General features: G+C 54.0%; 9 protein-coding genes across 9 annotated transcripts; 3 read left to right on the top strand and 6 right to left on the bottom strand.

Annotated features, from left to right (window-relative positions):
* Window positions 1–517: 517 nt before the first annotated feature.
* Window positions 518–1,832, bottom strand: CLAFUR5_10691 (Argininosuccinate synthase; the record flags this gene model as incomplete). The annotated part of the gene is made up of 2 exons (XM_047909839.1): window positions 518–1,582; window positions 1,635–1,832. 2 exons carry the CDS (start codon window positions 1,830–1,832, stop codon window positions 518–520), a joined length of 1,263 nt encoding a protein of 420 aa, XP_047764696.1.
* A 1,802-nt stretch (window positions 1,833–3,634) lies between these two features.
* CLAFUR5_10690 (uncharacterized protein) lies at window positions 3,635–5,678 on the top strand (the record flags this gene model as incomplete). The annotated part of the gene is made up of 6 exons (XM_047909838.1): window positions 3,635–3,923; window positions 4,196–4,219; window positions 4,274–4,380; window positions 4,437–4,508; window positions 4,605–4,700; window positions 4,809–5,678. The coding sequence occupies 6 exons, from the start codon at window positions 3,635–3,637 to the stop codon at window positions 5,676–5,678; spliced, it is 1,458 nt and encodes a 485-aa protein (XP_047764066.1).
* A 330-nt stretch (window positions 5,679–6,008) lies between these two features.
* CLAFUR5_10689 (uncharacterized protein) lies at window positions 6,009–7,082 on the bottom strand (the record flags this gene model as incomplete). Its single annotated transcript, XM_047909837.1, has 2 exons — window positions 6,009–6,227; window positions 6,288–7,082. 2 exons carry the CDS (start codon window positions 7,080–7,082, stop codon window positions 6,009–6,011), a joined length of 1,014 nt encoding a protein of 337 aa, XP_047764493.1.
* Window positions 7,083–7,809: 727 nt separating this feature from the next.
* On the bottom strand, window positions 7,810–8,930 carry CLAFUR5_10688 (uncharacterized protein; the record flags this gene model as incomplete). The annotated part of the gene is made up of 2 exons (XM_047909836.1): window positions 7,810–8,034; window positions 8,094–8,930. 2 exons carry the CDS (start codon window positions 8,928–8,930, stop codon window positions 7,810–7,812), a joined length of 1,062 nt encoding a protein of 353 aa, XP_047764494.1.
* A 770-nt stretch (window positions 8,931–9,700) lies between these two features.
* CLAFUR5_10687 (uncharacterized protein) lies at window positions 9,701–10,129 on the bottom strand (the record flags this gene model as incomplete). The annotated part of the gene is made up of 1 exon (XM_047909835.1): window positions 9,701–10,129. The coding sequence occupies one exon, from the start codon at window positions 10,127–10,129 to the stop codon at window positions 9,701–9,703; it is 429 nt and encodes a 142-aa protein (XP_047764487.1).
* Window positions 10,130–10,488: 359 nt separating this feature from the next.
* CLAFUR5_10686 (uncharacterized protein) lies at window positions 10,489–12,701 on the bottom strand (the record flags this gene model as incomplete). The annotated part of the gene is made up of 2 exons (XM_047909834.1): window positions 10,489–10,925; window positions 12,452–12,701. The coding sequence occupies 2 exons, from the start codon at window positions 12,699–12,701 to the stop codon at window positions 10,489–10,491; spliced, it is 687 nt and encodes a 228-aa protein (XP_047764488.1).
* A 743-nt stretch (window positions 12,702–13,444) lies between these two features.
* Window positions 13,445–14,350, bottom strand: CLAFUR5_10685 (uncharacterized protein; the record flags this gene model as incomplete). The annotated part of the gene is made up of 1 exon (XM_047909833.1): window positions 13,445–14,350. The coding sequence occupies one exon, from the start codon at window positions 14,348–14,350 to the stop codon at window positions 13,445–13,447; it is 906 nt and encodes a 301-aa protein (XP_047764485.1).
* Window positions 14,351–16,378: 2,028 nt separating this feature from the next.
* Window positions 16,379–16,960, top strand: CLAFUR5_10684 (uncharacterized protein; the record flags this gene model as incomplete). Its single annotated transcript, XM_047909832.1, has 1 exon — window positions 16,379–16,960. One exon carries the CDS (start codon window positions 16,379–16,381, stop codon window positions 16,958–16,960), a length of 582 nt encoding a protein of 193 aa, XP_047764486.1.
* An 84-nt stretch (window positions 16,961–17,044) lies between these two features.
* On the top strand, window positions 17,045–20,717 carry CLAFUR5_10683 (uncharacterized protein; the record flags this gene model as incomplete). Its single annotated transcript, XM_047909831.1, has 2 exons — window positions 17,045–17,851; window positions 18,111–20,717. 2 exons carry the CDS (start codon window positions 17,045–17,047, stop codon window positions 20,715–20,717), a joined length of 3,414 nt encoding a protein of 1,137 aa, XP_047764491.1.
* Between the last annotated feature and the right edge of the window lie 266 nt (window positions 20,718–20,983).

Here is a 20,983-nt window from a genome sequence, read left to right as displayed (position 1 = left end):
GGTTGTGGTTGTGTGTTGTGTGTGCTGAAGCTTTTGTTGTGAAGCTCGAGGGTTTAGAGTTTAGCACCGATCTTAACCGGCGTTTAGCCTGCACGTGCACAATTCAGGTAATACACTTTGGCTCAATTCACCTCTGCGCGTAAGTGAGCAGAAGAAGATGATGAGGGTAGCTTCCGATGATGAGTGGCAGAACTATTCGCAGGTGGTAGTCAAGTAGGTCTAGGCACATTCCAATTCCAGGCGCAACCAGGCGGCTGGCGGTATTGACAGCCTACTTAGCTAGGCTACAGCATGTTTGCATCAAGAGAGTATAGTCCTATGAGAGGTGAGAATTCAAGACGAAGTGTGAATCTTCTTTATCATGTCTATGCTACAGTGCAACCAAAGAAAGTCACGAGGACAGCAACGGTGTCAAATGACATACAACGTGCTGAACAGAGGCCTCCAAGCATACGCTCGGACGGCTTGCCACCTACCAAAGCAAGTGGTGTTCCTCGCGAAAGCGTAGCGATGTCGCTTAGACAGCAATGTCATGCTGAACCAGGCTCTCGCCAGCCTCCTCTTTGGCCTTGCCGTACTTTTTCAGGCGAATAGCGTTGACGCTGATGAAGCCGGTGGTGTCGCTTGGCTCAAAATCGCCAATCTCGTCCATGCTGCTCTCGCTGGCATCGTAGAGCTTCTCCGTGTCGGACCAGCGGCCAACGACGCTGAACATGCCCTTGTAGGCACGGCATCGTACACTGCCGTTGACGTTCTTCTGCGAAGAAGTGATGCTCTGCTCGAGAAACTCGCGCTCTGGCGAGAAGTAGAGGCCGTTGTAGAGTACCTTGGCGTAGTTGAAGGTAATGAATTGGTCACGAAGAGCGCGGACCTCACGGTCCATGACGAGACCCTCGAGATCGATGTGGGCAGCGCGGAGCATGGTGAGGCCGGGAGTCTCGTAGCAGCCACGGGACTTGAGACCGATGAAGCGGTTCTCGACAATGTCGATGCGACCGACACCGTGCTTGCGGGCGACAGCGTTGGCAGTCAAGAAGAGCTCGACTGGGTCAGTGACGGTCTTACCGTCGGCAAGCTTGAGCTCGACTGGCAGACCCTTCTTGAAGGTGAGCTCGAAGTCCTCTGGCTGATCTGGTGCCTGGGTCGGGTCGGCAGTGAGCTTCCACATGTCCTCTGGTGGGGTGACATTTGGGTCTTCAAGGATGCCTGCCTCGTAGCTGCAGTGTGCCAAGTTCTCGTCCATGCTCCATGGCTTGCTCTTGGTGCTGGTGACTGGAATGCCCTTCTCGGAAGCATAGTCAAGCAGATCTTGTCGGCCCTTGAAGCGGTTGTAAAACTCTGGGTCTCTCCATGGTGCGATGACCTTGATGGATGGCTGGAGAGCGTAGAAGCCAAGCTCGAAACGGACTTGGTCGTTGCCCTTGCCGGTGCAGCCGTGGGACACAGCGAAGCATCCCTCCTTTTGTGCGACAGCGACCTGAGCGCGGGCGATGACTGGGCGGGCGAGGGAGGTGCCGAGGAGGTAGACGTTCTCGTAGATGGCGTTGCAAGCGATGGCTGGGTAGCAGAGCTCCTCGACGAACTAGCGAATGTGTTAGCTGTTTGCTTACGGCAATGGTATGACTGTTGCCTACCTCGCGACGAAGGTCCTCGATGTAGCACTTGGTAGCGCCAATCTTCAATGCCTTCTCCTTTGCAGCCTTGAAGTCCTCCTCCTGGCCAACGTCGGCCATGAAGGCGATCACCTCATAGTCCTGGTCCAAGAGGTACTTGAGGATGCAGCTGGTGTCCAGACCGCCTGAGTAGGCCAAACAGACCTTTCCCTTCGACATGCTGGGCGTAATGAGTGATGATACTGTTGATGTGTGTTCTGTTAAGATGAGGAGAGGGTGTGGAGGTGATTGCGAAGGCCAATGGCTACTTATACGAAGTGAGTGGTGGATGGAAGATGGTAGGTGTGAGCAATCGCAGAAAAAGCTGGCGGGCAGCCAGCTCCGACCGTTATCGCTGGGACATGCAAGGGTCCTGCGCCGGAACGCCTCCCATTTGATGGATAAGCGCAGTGATTGTCTCCTGATGCCATGTTCTGTCCTGTCATCAACATCAATTTCATCAACGACCATTATATGTTGTATCGAGGAGTCGTTGCGGCTACGTAAGGTAGTCATCACCTGCGTCGTGGAGTGACAGTCGGTCCTGCCAGGCTGGTCATGTCGACTCAGTCTGATCAAAGCCTCCACGCCCTCGGCTGAACGCTGTTCAAATGGCAGAAAGCATACCACGATGCACTTCCCACCCCCAGAAATCAATCACGAGTGAACCGTGGATCAAACTGAAGACATTGGCCAAGGCCGCATGCGACTATCATTGCACTGCGGAGCCTTCCGAGATCCGCCCTTGCCTTGCCTCCCCAATGCGACTTCCTTCGTCGTCGCACTTCATCCGCTGCATTCGAACACGCAGCGCAGCGACGCCACAAATGACGCTCAACGGGCTTGATAGCGATGGCTCCAGAGCGTCGACTCATTCCCACAGGTCCGCGATTCTGTGGCTTCCAATCCACGCTGACCAGATTGCAGAAGCACCATCTCGTCGGAACACGACTGACTCCAATGCCTCGTGGCGGCGGTGATGGACTACATTCGGTCGTCGCCGATTGCCTCCCGGGGTTGAGCAGAACAGACAGCGAGGCCTAGACTTGGCGAGTCAAGTCACCCCACAGGGCTGTTTCATCCTTCATAGAGGGCCGTGGTATACGACTCGGGCCTCTTGAGCATCCCAAACACCAAGTGGACGCCTTTGCAATCTCCCAGTCGGCTGATTTGACATACCTCTCTATCCGCCGAATACGGGGACGTCCAGCTGGAATTCACCGCCATCCCAGTGAGAATCAAGATCATCGTGTTGCATCTGGCGACCATATGTCTAGATACACACACTCGCTGGCACGTCCCTTATACATACAACGTCCTATACAGGACCTTGTGGGCTAGCGCAGGCAACATGGGCCGGATTTAGCTTCCTGCCCGGATCCACCACGATCGCGTTTCACCAACCTTAACCAGGCACAGACCAGACCCGACCTCAATGCGCCTTGACGAGTTGAGTAACATCCCGACACTACTTCACCTCCACACTCATGCTTCACCTCATCGCCGGGATCTCCTAGGCATGCTACACGCGATCTTAACCAAAAGCAGAGCAGAGCGAAGTCTCAACGCCGAATCTAGTCTTGTGATACATGTATCAATACTTACTCCATCCTCTTGTGGCTCCCGTCTCGAGCTGTACCGCCCACAGACCTCAATGCTTGCTAGGAGAGCGGCTGCGAAACTGACTTACATACCGCGACTCGACGACCACTCGACTCGCGGGATCGGAAACCCAAGACCTGGAAGCAGCATCAAGATCATGTGCATCTATTTCCACTCCTGTCCACCAGTTTGAGCCTCAGCGCACGGGTACCGCCAAAGGCTAAGCAGTACATACAAAAGGGCCCAGCCAAGGTGCATACTTTCCACTCCTTCATCAGCAACTCTGCATCCCTTTGAGCAGTCTCTGACATTTGACATTCAAACTTTTCACCACTCTTTACTGTACCTTACATCAAAACAACTTCTTACACTCGTTCAAGATGAAGTACTCTTTCGTCGTTGGCGCGGCCTCGCTGGCTCTCGTCTATGCTGCACCAGCCTACGTCGACAACTCCAACTCCTGGGAGAAGTCGGGCTCTGCCGGATACCACAAGAACGTCGGTGGTCCAGACAGCTATGGTCAGGGCTCTGTTTACGGTCATGGCCAGGGCGGCGTTGCTGTGAGCCCTGTGTCGGGTGGTGCGGGTGCGGGCGCTGGAGCTGGCGGTTCGTTTGGGGCTGGGGCGAATGTGGGAGCTGGAGCAGGTCTTGGTGGAGGTGTGAAGGGTGGTAAGTCAACACTTCTTCACTCCTCGAATCTTGAATGGACGACACGATATTCACGACTTTTCGGCTTGGGCTGCTTGGCGCACCATTGAGGTTCTGCAAAGAATACAATCAGAGCTGCAGCAATTCCGACCCTGAAGTTCAACGATCGTGCTTCTCTGAACCAGCAACCACTTCAAGGACTGCTGCTCGACCCACGAGTTGTTGGGACTTTTCTCATCACGAGTCACAGACCTTCAGATTGGAGAATTACGCTAACCTTTCACTCATTACAGGCGCTGGAGGTGGCATCATGGGTGGTAGGACGAGATCCTCTTTCTTGCAAACAGGAAATCATGCTGACTTCATCAAAGGGCTGGGTCTTGGCGGCGGCTTGGGTGGTGGTCTTGGTGGTCTCCTCTCTCCAGTCACCGGCCTTCTCGGTCTTGGTGGAAAGGCCGGAGGAGGGGCTGGCTTCAACGTGAGTCTCACTCAACTGTTTTTGCCGCAGCAAAATTTCTTTACTGACTTCAAAAGGCTGGTGGCAACTTCAACGGAAACGTCGGCGTCGGTTCAGGCCTAGGATCGGGTGTCGGCGCAGGGGCTGGAGTAAGTTTTCGTCCGTCGTCCGCAGGAAGCAGTCCTGCGTGACATGCTCCATTGCGCAGTCTCCAAATCGAGGAGTAATGCTAACGCAACAAGCAGGGTGGCGCGGGCTTTAACTTCGGAGCCGGTGCAGGAGCAGGCGTTCAGGGCCGTGGCAACAGTGGCTACAACAATGGTTACAATGGCCATGGAGGTGTAAGTTGTTCTTCGACCGAGCTTGGCATGTGTTAGGCCCGTGCGCGGATGCCAAGACCATGCTTCGAAACTTCCCATCTTTTACAACAACGCTAACATATAGTGCAGGCCGGTGGCGACATTCACGGCGGTGCAGGCATTGGCGCTGGGCTTGGTGGTGGCGTGGGGGCAGGTCTTGGCGGCTCGGGTCGAGGTGAGGGAGGCGTTGCAGTCTCCCCAGTCAATGGAGGACGTCCAGGGTACGGGAATGGCCAGTCAGGCATCGGTGGATCCATCGGGGGAGGAGCTCACGGTGGTATCGGCTTTGGCTGGTCTGGCAAAGGACACGCTGCTGGTAACAACAATGGTTACGGCTCAGGAGGCGCTGTCGTGTCTCCAGTTGGTGGCAGCCGCCCAGGTCAATCAGGCATTGGAGGATCCATTGGGGGCGGTGCTCATGGTGGTATTGGAGCTGGATGGGGTGGAAAAGATCACCCCTCTGGTAACAACAATGGCTACGGCTCGGGGGGTGTGATCGTCAGCCCAACTCCAGGCCAAGGTGGATACAAGCCACAAGGCCCCGGCGGCGTCCGCCCACCACCAGCTGGATGCTACCCCGGAAGCACCCACCCAGGCTGCCAGCAGACTCCAGGCCAACATCAGCCAGGCCAGAACCAGCCGGGACGTACCCCAACCAGCCCAGTCGGCAACGGACCATCCGGATCAGGCCCAAAGCCAGTCGGCTACGGCAGCTCAGGCCACTCTGACGAATGCCAAGGCGAGGACTGCGATGAGAACGGCAACACCGAGACCAGCCCAGTACCAGGCAAAACTCCTGGTGACTCTAAAGAGCACCCATCTCCAAAGCCATACGGCGACAACAACGGCAAGGGTGATGAGGGTAAACCCGAAACCAGCCCCACCTCAGGCCAGAAGCCAGGCCAGAACGGCGGCAGCAAGAGCCCAGCTCCTCCATCGTACGGTGGCAAGGGCAACTAAACGCATCGTCGCGATGTATACTAATGCCCGTTCATGAGTGGGAGCAACACAGCGCTCCTGATAGTACAGTACAGCACAGCAGGATTGAGGGGTAATGCTGATAGAGGCATAGTCATTCTTTTTGTTTGAGAGGTGTGTATCATAGTACATACAGGATGTTTGAGAAGCATGAAAAGCATTTTTTTCTTGGGTTGAAATATTTATTCGCTTCACTCGCTTCATTCAATTCTCAAGAGCAGTCCTGGTTTTGGTAAGCATCACCGCTACATTCCGCTGGAATTAAGCACTAACGTTGGGTCTAAGCATAACAGGCTGATGCAGATGGATGTCTCAAATGTCATCGATAGGTCCGTCCACGAGGTGCATGTACATGCAAAACTTTGGCGCCTCAGTGTAATCTGGGCAGTTGAACGCATGGATGCGATCGACTACCTTTATGCCGAGCGCCTCCTTGTGTTGGAAGAGGAAGTACGCCACTCCTACGCCGTTGCGCGTGCTTATCGCAGCTCGACCGGGGTCAGTATCGATATTCCATGACCATCCTGGCCACTGTGAGATATAAAGTCAGTATCTGACTTCGGACTGGGGGATATGGAGCTGACCACGTACCTTAGGAGGAAAGTCATCAACACCATCACTATTCCCATTCCCTCGCGCTTGTCGAAGCGTCTCCGTCGTCGCCTCATTGACAACCATACTCCGGAAAACATGCTCCAAGCCCTGCGGATTCTGGTCGATGTTGCTTCGACGACAGAGCATAGCCCAAACCAGGAACACCACATCAGACCAATTCTTCAGCGCCGGGGCCGGGCCAACCGCTATTCCCTTCTTCGTCCTCTCCCCAATAACGAAGTCCGGCCCGTGATTCGACTCCGCAATAAGGATCCCACCCCATGGATTGTAGGCGTTCGTGTACTGGCCACCTGTGCCGGCATGTCTCCCTTGGACAGTGATCCAGTGTTCGAAGTTCGTGTCGAGGCCTAAGCCTTTCAGGGCGCCGACGTAGCCTCGGAGGTTGAAGGTTCTTTGGTTGGCGGCTGGGCGCTCGGTGGTTTGCCATCCGTTCTGTGTGAGGTCGGCGTTGGTTGTGAAGTGGGATTGTTCAACGTGTTCGGGCTGGGCGTTCATGAGGCAGGCTAGCCAGTGGCCTTTGTAGACTTTGTCTTCCCAGATGGTGTCGCGGGCTGTGAGGTTTGAGTGAGGGGCGTTATGTGTGTTGTAGGGGGGCTCGTAGATGGTGATGTTGGAATGGCGTTCGTTGTGGATGTTTCGGGCGATATTGGTGTTGTCATGGGGGTTGGCATTCATGGTGCTGAGTCCAAACACGATCGCAATAGCCACGAGGGCGGCCAGACCAAGAGCCTTGGAACATGCTGTGTTGTTCATGGCCAGCGTGACTGGCATGATTGTAGTACTGTCGTGGTGTAAGGAAGCCTGTAGAATGTCGCTTCTTACAAGAGCTCCTGAGCGTTATCGAATATGTCGTGAGGATAGTCCATTGGGAGAAGCAGACAAGCTTCTAGTAGTTTGTTGTTGGGTAGTAGCATGTGCTACATCGCGCGAATGAGTAGCCCGTGATGAACTTCGCTTCGCGGCCATGGCGTGTGCTCGTGCAATGGCGGACAGATACGCTTCGCAGCGGGACATGGTAATGTGGCCTACGCAGTGAGTTCGGAGGGTCAGCAGTAGCCGGCCATCAGGTCCAAGACTCACGCGGCAGGTGTTCGGAAGATCGCTGACGATAAGGGCAGTGAGTGTCACAAGTACGGCCGTGGTCTGTATAGAGGTCGGCTCAGGACTGATCTCTCTGGTGTTGTAGAGCAAGCAAGGCCGTCCAAAGACAAGTGTCATGTTCGCCAGCTGCCAATGACATTGGAGCTCGTTGTGGCACGGGAGCACATAGATGGATCGACAACATGCCGGATCGCAGACCGTAGCACGCATGACCTGTATTCCCCAGATCTGAAGAACACAGCACTACTTACTTGGCTTTATTATCATTATTGGTCGCTGAAGGCTGAACCTTCAGCAACAACCACAGAAATCATCGCTCGTAGGATAGCCTCTTGCGAAAATAAGAGATCGTCGCTCGCAGCATGCCCTCATGAAAGAATCATGGTGGATCTCGCCATCAGGAGAACTCCTCCTCGTCCAACGGACCATCCACAGCATGAAAGTAGATACAAAGCTGGGGATCCATGTCATTCGGGCAGTCGAAGGCATGTATCTTGTGAATCATCCGAACACCGAGCTGCATCTTGTGCTGGATCAAGAAGTGTGCTGGGCCAACGCCGTTGGAAGATTGCAAGATCAGCTTGGCACCATCTTCTTTGATATTGAACTGCCATCCCGGCCACTGCGAGGAACGTCAGCAATCAAGCTATCGAAGAGGAAGCGAGAGCGAGATTATCGTACCTGAGGTGGAAAATCGTCAACACTCTGCCAGTCCCCACCCTTTCCAGCCCTGGCCATGCGAACGAGTTGTATAGTCTGATCGTTGTTCACGCCGTAGCGAATGAAGTGCCTGATGTTCTTAGCTGACGACTTTGACAGATCCTGCCACGCCAGCCAGATAAGGTCGGACCAGTTCCTGAGTATTGTGATCTTCTCTTTAGCAACTGGCGGGTCCATGCGCGAAGCCGAGTAAGCAGGACCGTAATTGTCGCGAGCGATGATGACACCGTCCTCCACATTGAACATGTTGTGATACCACGCATAGGTCGGTAAGAACTCTTGGCCTTCGTACTTGACTTTATTGTTGTTCCTGATGTTCATGTCCTTGTATTTGGAAGCGTCTGTGCTGACCTGGAGACCTCTCAATGCATCGTTCAGTCCGAGGCCGTCGAAGACTGCCTGGATTTGTGTTGTTGGTTTTGCAGAGGCCCAGCCGAACTTGTCCAGCGCAATAATGCCCACCCATTCCGATTGATGGATGGCGGTTGCGGGCTTGTTCATGTCGCAAGCGAGGCGCCAGCCTTTATCGACTGCTGTGCTCCAGTCCAGGGAGGTAGCACGGCTCTGGAGTTTCGGGAAGACATATGGCTGTACTTTGGAGGTCCCATTGCTCCAGTCGTGCTCCTGTACAGCTTGCTTGTGAAATCCGATCGGGTTAGATCGAGGATTTCCTTCGTGTGGTAGGTGGGAGCTGAGAGTAGCAATGAAGATCACCAGGAGGGTTATGACGATGACTAGGATGTTCCAGCGGTGCCGTGTCGGTCTGGTTGGAGCCCGCTGGCTCTCTAGTGCATTCATCGTTGGTGAGGTTGTTGATCAAGTGGTTGGATCTGTCCGTGATGAGTCTGCTGCTTGTATGATGTAGATGAAGTAGTTGCTCAGCCATTGAGAGGCTCAAGTAGACAGCCGGCGACGCCAGCTTGTGAGTTGACCACGAGATCATCTAGTGTGACCATTTCACGCGGTTATCGACGACTTGATTACGACTTGATCATGCATGTGTATGTGTACCGATAGCTTGTGACAATGGCATATGAGCTTGGCAAATCGTGGTGCCGCTCATTGAAAGCAAGTTCGAAGGTAGTAAGAGCCGGAGTGTAGGGCCCAGGAACCCATACGTCTGCGGTCCTTCCAGATTACCCAGCATGGCCATGTCCTCCAGGTGACAGACAGCATCCCGGGGAGAATGATTCAGCTTTTCCATTGGGACAGTTATAGCAGATCTCCCCTGCTTGGGACTTGTCACGTTCTCGATGTTCCATCCATTCATTGACGGCTGACTATGTATCAGCACCACCATTTCGTTTTACATATCTTTACGCACATCAGTCCTCCTCAAGCATCACCCTACGTCTGCTTTGCATTCTCAATCTTGAGTTAGAGCATCTTGATCAACTGAGCCTGCCGACCAATAAGCATCGCTTGTCTCGCTATCATCAGTCGAAAGTTTACACCATCTGCCGTAGGTGTCTCAACGCCTGTCGTACACGCTGAATGCCATCTGTCTGTGTCGCCGTATTGCCAATTTGCTGAGCAGCCTCAGCGGCAGCGGCAACTGCAGCATTTTTCTACAGCCTCCTTGGCTTATCGTAAGTCGCTCTACGAGCCTTGCAGATCCTCTTGTGCTCCTCTTCGTACTCGACATTATTTGGACAAGCATGTCGTAAAGCATCCTCCCACCGATCCGTGACGCCACTGTCCTTGATTGGCGCAGCTCCAGGAATTCTTGCACACAGAGCATTGTTGTTGTCCTTCAGATCTCCGTGAGTGATGATTGGAATAAGCCCCAGGATGAAAGTACCGCAAATGTCATCTAGATGTATCAACCCATCGAATAATTCGCCCCAGCAGAGGTCCCGGAAGAGGTTGACGTTGTCCCAAGCAGAGTCCGGGCCGTCGTGGTCGATGCGATGAGCGATTGGAGTGGCAGTGGCATCAGGGGCTGGTCCAGCGCCTGCGAGATGTTGGCCGTGCTGGTTGTTTCCTGATCGATCCATTGGTCAAAGCCTCGCGAGATAGACTATTGGAAATGTGAGGGTACTGACGAGACGGCCAGGGCAGCAAAAAGATAATCTGTCAGAGCCTGGCAAGAGTTTACTCCTGTAGGTTGTAGACAAAGGCTGCAGATCGAGAAGACTCCAGGGCCTTCAGGTACATAGTAAGAGCAGCGACAGTCGCATGCACCTTCGCGCACCACTGCAGTACTAGCCACGAGTCGAACGTCAGTCTGTTCGAGCAGAAGTCTCGTGTCAGTATTACGACGGAGTGCTTTCCGACAGCAGATTCTACCGCTGGACGATGCGGCGGTCTTAGGATGGACAATCAATTCCGGTCCAATCTTTGCTGTCAAAGTCAATCAATACTCCCAAAAAGGCCTCTGTATCTGTTGCTGCAACTCCTGTGCTTCCTGTGCTTCCTGTGCTTCCTGTGCCTCCTGTGCCTCCCATGCCTCCTGTGCCTCCCGTGCCTCCCGTGCCTCCTGTGCCTTCCGTGCCTCCTGTGCCTCCTTGTACTCCTTGTACTCCGGTGTCTCCATGTACTCCACGAGGTCCGTAAGCGCCTGAAGCAGATTCTTATGTTTCTCGTCCGACAACCTCAACTCCTCTCTAAGCCGAGCGCATTCTTCCTCGAGCTCATCATGCTTTGCCTGAAGCTGATCGAAATGCCGTAGTATCGTTTTGTCGGTATCCTTGACCAGCCGGCCGCCAGGAGGTGTTGGCAACGAGGGGGCTGGCGGGTGGGTGCAGAATGTTCCAAGCCTAGCTCGAAGACACCTGTCGCACGGTCGCTCTCCTGGGAGGAAACGTGTCAGCCGGATATCACGGTGATCCTGCACCGGTGCCAAGTGCGTGAGATGGTCACAGAATGAGAGTTGCTTACCATCACAAGCAGCCTTTAGCCGGAAGCATCGCGGGCAGGCCTTGCCACTGGCCAGTCTTCGACGAATGCGGTGCTTGGCTGTTGGACGAGTGCTGCGTTGTCCATTAATCAATGTATCAAGGGGTTTCGCTCTCAGAGAGGCAGGTGGACACACCTCTCTGATGATGATGATGCCATAGTTCGGACGCTTGATATTGGCTCTGCACAATGTCGATGGTTGTAACAATATCTTCCTGGCGCGTTCCGGATGTGTTGAGTAGTGTATGTTGTCCTTTGGTCGAACGATGGCAGTTCCATGTTCCGAGTGTTGCATGCAATAAGAGTCCTCTTGCCTACGACCCCATCGTGGTTGCCAGATCCTCGTATATAGCTCCTGCAGTGCGTTCTCCTGTGGCACTTTCGACTACTGTGGTAGCACTTTCCATAAAGATCGATGCGAGGTGTCTAATGGGCATGATGCATCTTTGCTGGCGGCATTGGGCGCCTTCTATCCTACGAGTAGGTGCCCTTCCTTCCCCACCATTGCCAGCTCTTTCTGCAGTGTTCTTATCTTCCCTATTGCACGGAAACGACATACAGCCAGCAGATTTATCCCGAAAGACAATCCGGTCGCAACTCCAACAATGCGCGTCCGAGTGTCACAGCTTGGTGTGACCTGGAGGGTAGGAGCGTCCGGGACCATCAAAATGTTTCTTCCATATCCGTCAACCGTCATTGCCGTATTCGGAAAGTGCATAAATCGCCTCTGCAGATGGAACTTCTCACAACCTCCCATCCAGCTCCTGCACACCACCGTCCTGCTCAACTTCAACAGCAGGCCGTTCGCCTGGCAGTTCGTTCGCATAGACCTGGTTCCAATAGTTCGTGCTTCTTCGTGGGACAGACTCAGTCGAAATATGATCCAGCAGCTGCAAGTTTGACCCCTTCAGATCCTTCTTAACGTAATCTAGCTCTTTGAACAAGTCCTGTTCCGTCTCGAAAACCAGATGAAGCAGGCGCAAGCTAACAACACAGTTATGCCAAGCGCTACTCCGACGGCAAGTCCGAGTGTTCGCTGTTGAGCGGCGCACTGCTCACTGGTCGTGCTGGTACCGTTGGTTATGGGCGTGAGGATATCTTCAGCGAGTGTTGTGTTCGCGATGCTTGTAGCGTAATCCTGCAGACTCATCGACGTATTCGGAAAAAGCACATTACCCCTCGGCAAATTAAACGGCTCCGCCGTGCCCTGCGTAAGAGTCCGACACAGTCTTGCATCAACATCATACTGACCACAACAAAAAGCGCCAAATTCACTCTCATTGCTTCCCGCGCCGAGGACGATCGTTACAGATCTCGACGGCTTGACTGTGCCCTCCTCGTCAGCTTCCGTACCAAATTCAGTGTAGCACAACTCCCACCATCAACACAATGCCCAGGACACCTCTCATCACTCCACGTACCATCCGTACACCCCCCTCGCGCCAGCCGGTTGCCGAACGCTGCTTGCTGGAAACAGAGGCCGTTGCTTAGACACACCGCGTCGCGTCTGCAACAAGGGGAGTGAGTCGCGCCGTTGGCGTCGCAGGGGACGAGGTCGTCTTGGTGTGGGACTACGATGCGGTTGGGGTAGTAGCATGCTTTCGAGTCGGCTTTGGTGAGGGTCAGGTAGGGGAGTGAGAGGAGTAGGAGGCTTGTGTTGATGTGAGGCATGCTGATCACAATTGACGGAGTCTGTTGGCGGGAGCTCGAGCAAGGTGATGTGAGGCCATGTTATATGCTTTTGGTATATCTTCACAGGTGTTAGTGTTTCAGCCTTGCGGATCACTGCGCCCTCTGTTGTTTCCTCTGCTTATCGTTACACTAACTTAGGCGCCGTTGAGCTGCCGAGTAGCGACTCCGTGTATCGGGGTCTGTCTGGTTGCTTGAAGGGGCGCATAGCACATCAAACGCTGGATGGCGTGACGCGACTGTTACGGGAGGCGTGTTGGTGAGGTACTTCGCGGTCGCTGGGTGTCCGTCGGCATGCCGAGCAGCTGTATTGCCGGTTGGGAGCAGTCTGGCTGCGAAAAGCCATACCCACACGAAACAATGGCAGACGCCGTGTAGTCGACCAGAATAGTCAGCCGAGTGTAGGAACTCAAGAAGGGTGCATGCCAGGAGCGGCTGTTTTAAAACTTTCTTCCGGCATTACTGTACGTGATTATATACTCTTCTCGCTTCCGGTCATACCGTTCTGCGTGACTGACACTGACACACACACGCACCTACATTCCCAACACCTTGAACACCATATCCGTTTCCCTTTCCTCAACCCCCGCTCCTAGCCATTTTCAGAGACCCGTCCACGTAAGGAGTGCTGGCATCATATAGAACTTGTCCAAGTCGTCGTTATTCCCAAGCGCCGTTCGCAATGCAGTGTACACAAAGTTGTTTCATCCTAGCTCTTCGTTTCGCTACCATAGCCCAGCGACTCCGGTGAACCACGTGAAGCTCAGTACCGTCAGGCCAGCCATAGATAGCACAGCCCACATGACCTGCCTCTCTGCTTGCGACAGAGCGCCGTTGCAAGTGGCGCAGACCCACTCTGACATGGGCGTGTATGCCTGCGGGATGTACATGCCGAAAGTGAACTGGTTGTAAGTGCCTAGGTATCCGGCCTGCGCCTGTTGTGTAACCTCTCTGGCGGCATCGTGGATGATGAGGGTGTATGTCTCGGTAAGGAGAGGTATAGTGCCAGTCGCCTGGTACTTGCCAGTGTCCCACACGACAGTCTGTGTCTCCTCCACCGATACGTTGGCGGCGATTGTGTAGGTTTGCTGGTTCATGCTGCAGGATGCGAGCACGTCGACATATGACGGCGTGACCGAGAGGGAGGTGTAGTTCCAGGCAAAGGTCACGTAGTCCTTGACCTTGTAGTACTTGCTGGTCATGGCATTGGGGGTGATCATGGACACGCCACCAGCTGGTAGTCTGGCATCGAAGGTCCTTGTTGACTGCCCGGACTTGTTGGTGCCCGTCGATTTGCCCGTCTGCTTGGCTGTGCCCGTTGTGCGCTCAGAGCCGGTCGCGCTGCCGGTCTCTTCGGGTGCATCGGTTGTCTGTGATTCGTTGTCGCCGGTCGACGTGGCTTCTGAGTCTCCCGTTGATGTCTCCTCTGCCTGGGTGTCGGTGGTGGCGGTGTTGCCCTGTACGCCAGTGAACGATAAGTCGAACTTTGATGTCGTCTCTTGATCGTCTTGTCGTCTGAGGAGTGGTGCGATGTCGTGATTTATAGCCTCAACTGGGTCCCATCCTGATGGCCCAGCAGCGGAAACAGTGGAGAAAAGCAGAACGGAGGCGAGGAGCTCGGAAGGCCGCATGGCGCCGGTGTTGGTATTGATGTGCGCTCAGGAGCGTCAAACAGTGTTGATGAAGCTATTCGAGGTGGTCTATATCGCGATATGTCGATGTGTTGGGAGTGTGGTGATTGTGGTTGTATTATGCAGGCTGCGCGTCCCCCTCGTATCCGTGGTTTCCCAACGTCTGGATCGGTGGGTGTAGCGGGAAGCGGCGATCGGTAGCGAGCGACTGAAGATGACTGTCACGTGTGACGGGTGAATGTCGTCTGAACGATAGAAGCGAATGTCGGTATGGCAATGGCAATGGGTTGGAGGTGCTCTGAAGCAGAAGGCAGAGAATGTTGTCCCGTCCTCTGCTGGTGAGATCCCAAGCCTCGAACTTCGAAGCCTCCTGGCTTCGGGAGATGGGCGGGCAACACGAGTAGCCGATCTCCGCAGCACTAGCGCGTCTAAATAAAGCGGGCGCGGTGGCAGCGGGCAACGGACACGAACTCTAATTCGGCACGCCTTCTTGCCTTCAACTAACACAGTCCAGCACTACAAGATGCGCACGACCATGCTCGGCACCTGTCCTGATGCCGCGTGAACCCAGGATATGATGTGCTACCGATACTCAATATGGGATTTTTACCGCGGAAGACCAGCTTGCTTGGCTTCCAGCGACCGCCAATACACATCCCTTGATCCCCTGGGAGCGCGCCGAGCCCACTCATTACACCACATACATGTCTTTGAATTTCTGAGTGAATGGTATGTCCTTACATTATCGAGAGCATTGACTCGCGTGTGGTGCTCGCGTACCTCAACGCCCGAGTCTCGAGCGTGTCTTTCTCTCTTCTTGACACTCTTCCTTTATTGGCCAAGTGAACCATTTCCTGAAGCTACGTTGTCACTAGTCGTTCCGAAGGGAGCTTGCGACCGTAGGTCACGACGTAGTGAGAGAGTAGTGCTGAGGGCAATGGTGAGCGGGCTATATTCAGCTGAGGGAAGTGCCAAACCGCGCTCTTATTGGTGCATTTCAATCCGCAATAACGTGACCTTACCTCACGTGACGAGTTCCTCGAGCCCTACTGCATAGTTAAGCGTAGCGACCGAGCGCTGGCCACACCGGAGTACGAGCTTGCGAGTACGTAGGTGAGTCGTCAGCGAGGGAGTGAAGCTCTATACCAGCCCTCAACTAGCCTGGGCGCCCGCTCTGATTGGTCAACTTTCAAGTTTTAGGGTCACGTGACCCACCGCACTGTGCCTGTTGGCGAACTCGCAACCATATACTCGTCGCTAAGGCCTATGTCGTCGTATAATAAGCACTGTACGTCGGGTAGCGGTAGCGTGGATCGCACGCTACTTTGCAGTCTAGAAGGGTTGGTAGAGAGCTCCACTCCGCTACGCTTACCCTTGGAGGGTCACAACCGCCAACAGCACATTTTAGGACAACAACTAAATGCCGAAGTCGAATATTGCTCGCACAGCTCGTCACTTGGCCATGCCATTGCACGATCACCGTGCAACATCACATTTTTCCTTCATCCGCACTGCGAAGAAGTACTCGAGCTGTTCCGTCAATATGGAGGGCACCGCCTGCAATGTCGGACACGACGCCGGCTGGCATACTGTTAGCTCACAGCCTTCCGGCTCCGACGCTGCTAGCTCTCGATCCGCGGCCACACCTGCGCTGGATGCAATCCATACACAGCACAACGAGTCCGCCGCAATGATCGAGTTGCTGTTGACGAATGCCCATACACCTAAGAGCGAACACGTCTATCAACCACTTCCTGGCTGTCAAGTCAACTGTGCTGTTTGCCGCCAACACTATCGAGTTTCTCCGCCGTCTGTTCTAAATAAGGCCTACGAGGGAGAGCTGCCGGATGCAATAGCAGAACAGCTCATCAATGCGCATATCGCAGCTATTCAGCAAACCCGAGGCTATCTGCAAGACATACTTCGAACACACGGCGACCTTATCATGACCCGATGGATGAAATGGAACAAGGAAAGACGCGGAAGATTGCTTAGCGAGGCTTCGCCATCGGAACTGGGTCAGCATATATGCAAGCTCTACTCCGCTCAATCAAAGCTGATATCCAAACCAACGGCGATGTTAGACGGTCCAGTGACATCTGGGAGAGGGTTGGTATGAATCTCTTGGTCGACTTGATGAACAGACTCAACACCTGGAACCAGATTAGCACGGTGCTGCGACATGTGGGGGAATGCTTCGAGGAACGCGAGGTACCATTGGTCGTGGGCGACGTGCTTGATGCAAAGACGAGCGAGGCAAAGGGCGTGCTTCTCTGCGCCTTGGATGACCGCATGCGTCTCCATAGCTACACTCTCAATGCGATATTGCCAGGCGCCCGCATCATGAGGGACCGGTACGTTGCATCAGAGAGCACAAGGAGGACGAGAGCCCCGTACGATGGTGTAAGCGCAATGATCAAGTCCACCACCGACGACATACGGAGACACATCATCAGCGGCAGTTTTTGTGACTTGGCGATTGAAGTTACAGACTTGCTCGACGACCTTTCGGACTATGGCACATCCGCACCGTTGGATAGACGCCTGTATGAGCTCATATCGGATTTCATGCTCATCGATGAGCTGTGGTCTGGATACAAGTATCATTAATACATCCCCGGCAAGTGCACGGATGAGCCTGAAGAGCTTGACACGTACAGCGAGAACGGATTGACTGAATGCCAAAACGCAAGGATGGTCACGCCAGACGCAGACTCGTTTCGCTGCATCAGTAAAGCCATCAAAGACTTCCTGGAAGTGCCGTGGCCTCAGGGCCGCAAGAACACGTCATGGTTCCTGAAGGCAACAGAGTGCCGTTCGCGCCTGGCCAGCCTATGGGAAGCCATGCGTCAAGAGATCGACCGGAACGAGCAAGTAGCAGGACACCCTTCACCCGATAGACTTCTTGCGAAGATACAATTCGATAGCGCTCCGAGTCACATTGTGCGTGTAGAGCAGGAACGGCAAGAATGCGAGCTACGCACCGCTGCGGATGCTGCTGCTGCAACCGCTAGACGCACAGCGGATCCGGGGACAGTAACAGCTTTATCGTCCGATAGGGACGAGGTGAGACCTGTTCGACGCAAGCTCACGAAGGCGAAAGCCGCTCGGCTTGCACACAATCTCAGCGACAAAACCAACGAACTTGCCATCGGCGCTGCCACGACAGAAAACTCGCCCACCCCAAGCCTTCCGCCCATACCAGTAAAGCACGAAACTCTCGGCCTCTTCAACAAGATGTTCCCGGACGGCGACGCAGAGACAAAATCTGACGTACGCTGGGATGTCTTTGTTCAGGCTATGGCAGATGCTGGCTTTGTCGCTACTGATGCCTCGGGGTCCGCTGTTAACTTTTCGAGCGATGGGCAGGGTCGTATTGTGTTTCATAGGCCGCATCCAGATCCGGTGATTGATCTGGTCATGCTTCATACTATGGGGAGACGACTTAGCAAGTCGTTTGGATGGTGCGCTGGGCGGTTTGTGCTGAGGGGTAAGAATGAGGTGAGGTGAGACAACGGAGGTCTCTGGACTTGGAAGAGGTTTTGGAGATTGTCGGATCGTTGTGACAGACAGGAACGAGACGAGTTGAGACAGTGCAGATCTCTGGACTAGGAAGAGGTTATGTCCAGGTCTCATTCGTGAACACAGCATGAGACGATCGGTCTGAGATGTGTAAGTCTGCGTAGTGCCACAAGGTAATAAAACGTATGTGGACCTTGTCCCCATGCCGATATCATTCACCATTCTGACACTTCATTAGATTACAACAGTAACAGCAGTAACAGCAAAGTCCTGCATCATGGACAACCAAGCTGGACCCGTGGAACACCTGAGCATCAAGGCTTTGAGGAACTCCAAATTGATAGAGTATGTGGACGGCCTTGGGACTCACTTGGAGCCCGATCAACGCATTGTCTGTGCGCCTCCTTTAGACTTCCACGAGCATTGCGACATTTGCTCAAGTCATTATCGTCCTTTGGAGTGGCAATCGGATACCACTAGGGCATATGCAGGCATATTGAGCGATGACACAGCTCGAGCCTTGATCGAAGCACACCTGGCAGATGTCGAGTCGTCCCGGAACCATTTACAAGGAATGCTACAGTCCTATGGCGACATCATTTCGCGTCGTTGGGAGAAGAAAAGTCAAGATTACAGAAAGCAGAAAGTCCGCCATGCTCTTTCTTCAGCATTTGCAGAATCCTCGAGCACTACGATAATATCTGACTACAGCGACGACTTGGATGCATTCCGGGGTACACGCTGGGCCTCGCTCTGGAGATCATCGGCTAGGGGTGATCGCTGGCCTCTCATGGAGTGGCTGAACATTGGTGACTTTTGCAAAGACAAGACGATGCTGCTCTCGCTGCTGCACGTAAGAACTGCCCACCACAACTCATCCTGGATCGTCAACGACACTCGAGCGACGGCTCAGACCTTTCGCTACTCACGGTTTCCGACACTGTTCAATGGTAGAACTGTCAAAATGTGCGGCGACGACATAGGCGAGCTTCTCAACGACTGGGACCAGAATCTTATGCACAGCTTCGCACGTATGGGCTTTCCGCGTGCTCTTATGACTTTGCAAACTCAGCAACGTCTCATGGTTGTACTATGCCTCCTAGTCGACAGCCTTGTCGACGGAGCAATTGCGAATGGGAATACACGATGGCAGGTCTTGGTCAACAATGGTCTTCATCCTGCCAGCCAGGATGGACCTTGGAGCTCATACACGAATCCTACTTTCGCCGCCCCATTGTTGTTCGACCCTGAGAGGATGTTGCGAGAAGCCGTCGCTAGACGCGAGCATGTGCTTGATGAACTCTGGCTAATGCAGACGGATCCACCATATATGCACCTCGTGGTCTCATCGCGCAAGAAGCACTTCAAGTCGCTCAAGCAGGATGTCAGTAACGAGGCTCTCTGGAGTAGAGTCGCACTGACAATGACGGCTGAGCTTTGTAGCCGCGTGACGGAGTGGGCGGAAGTGATCCACGGGCTTGAAAAAGTCAACGAAACATTCCAGTCTGGCAACATCACGATCGGAGCCGCAGTAGAATCAACGGTGGAGCAGGCACTGTACAATCTCGGAGACATCCTTCACGCTCGACTAGGATCACAGACCCGGACATTCTACTCGATGCTGCCATCGTCGGCCCAACTTAGAGCAAGCTTTTGGTTCTTTGAAGCGAATGGGGTCTTGAGGCATCGCGCCAGGATCGCTCCGCCCAGCACACAGAAAGGTACGAAACTATTGGAGCTGGTCGAGCTTCTGAACAACGCCATGAAAGATACGACCGCTGTGAGAGCTAGGCCGGTCTTTCGTTTGCTCGAGCACGAGCTTCAGCAGCAGAACATGCTGGACGCAAGACTCTATGAACAGCTATCAGATATGATCTTGACTGCTGAGCTATTTGTGGCTCGGCGGTGGTCTCAGCATGGGCAGCCAGCACCCCGGATATCGATCGTGACAGATGAGCCCGGGCAAGAAAGTGGCGAAAGACAACGTCAGCAGAGCGCGGGAGGTGAATTCCATACCACTGGGCTGGTTGGATTCTGCCCCCAAGCAAAGCGTCGTTTGTCGTCAGCTTTCAAAGGGTTCCACGCGACACCTTGGCCGAGAGGGACTCGCGACCTTATCTGGCTTCAAAAGGCCGAAAAGTGTCGCGTGAGACTGCGGGAACTATGGGATGTAGTTCGTGAAGAGACCATCGAGGTTTGGCAAGGCTTAGGTCCGTTTGATCTTGTGGAAGCAATCACGGCGGCTTTCTCATTCGACAAGGAAATGCGGCATCTTGAGTCACTGGAAGTCGAACGCCAGAAGTGCAAGGCGACCAACGATGAGAGGAAAGCAGCTGCCGCTACCGCAGCAACAACGGACCAGGGACCAATTCAATGGAATTGGGGCTCATCAGAGGGGATCCGACCAAAGCAGCGAAAGCAGACCAAAGCCAGAGTCGTCAGAAACTCTGTTGCCGACCTCTCCGATGGCTTGGACAATCCCAACCTCGATGGAGCCATCGAAGGTGCCCATGAAAAGCCTACAAAGTCGCTGCCTGTCATCTATGTCAAGCAGGAGACGCTAAACATGTTCAATCGAATGTACGCCCACGATGATGCCCCCACAAAAGCTAAGAACGTCCGATGGTCGACCTTCGTACAAGCCATGGCAGAGGCTGGACTTTTAGCCGCAGACGCATCTGGCTCTGCAGTAAGTTTCGAGAGCGTCGATGGCGGAGGCAGAATCGTCTTCCACAAGCCGCATCCAGATTCGACAATCGATCCGATCATGTTACGGGCAATGGGCAAGCGCTTGCGCAAGTGGTTCGGCTGGGATGCTAACAGATTCGCGCTGAGAGACAAGTAGGTGAGCATGGAGGGACAAACGGACGCATGTCCTGATGGTGTCGCCAGAGTTGAAGCTCGTGAACACTGCTCAAGCCTCAGCCTGCATCGCCGAGACTTCACTGACCTGCCGCAACAGGTAAGCTGACTGGGCGCCAAGCCACACGACCACCAATAGAGCAGTTGATCGACTTACATCCGCTTTGCACAGCTATACCAAGTGTTTACAAAGGCAGGTCGGTTGACTATTGGTCTCGTGCTCGCGCTGATGGCGCAAGCTGATATCGG

This window comes from Fulvia fulva, chromosome 7 (genome assembly GCF_020509005.1).
Source record: "Fulvia fulva chromosome 7, complete sequence".
Classification (NCBI taxonomy): Eukaryota; Fungi; Ascomycota; class Dothideomycetes; order Mycosphaerellales; family Mycosphaerellaceae; genus Fulvia; species Fulvia fulva.
The sequence above is the reverse complement of the archived record's forward strand: the minus strand, read 5'-3'. Positions and strand labels throughout refer to the sequence as shown.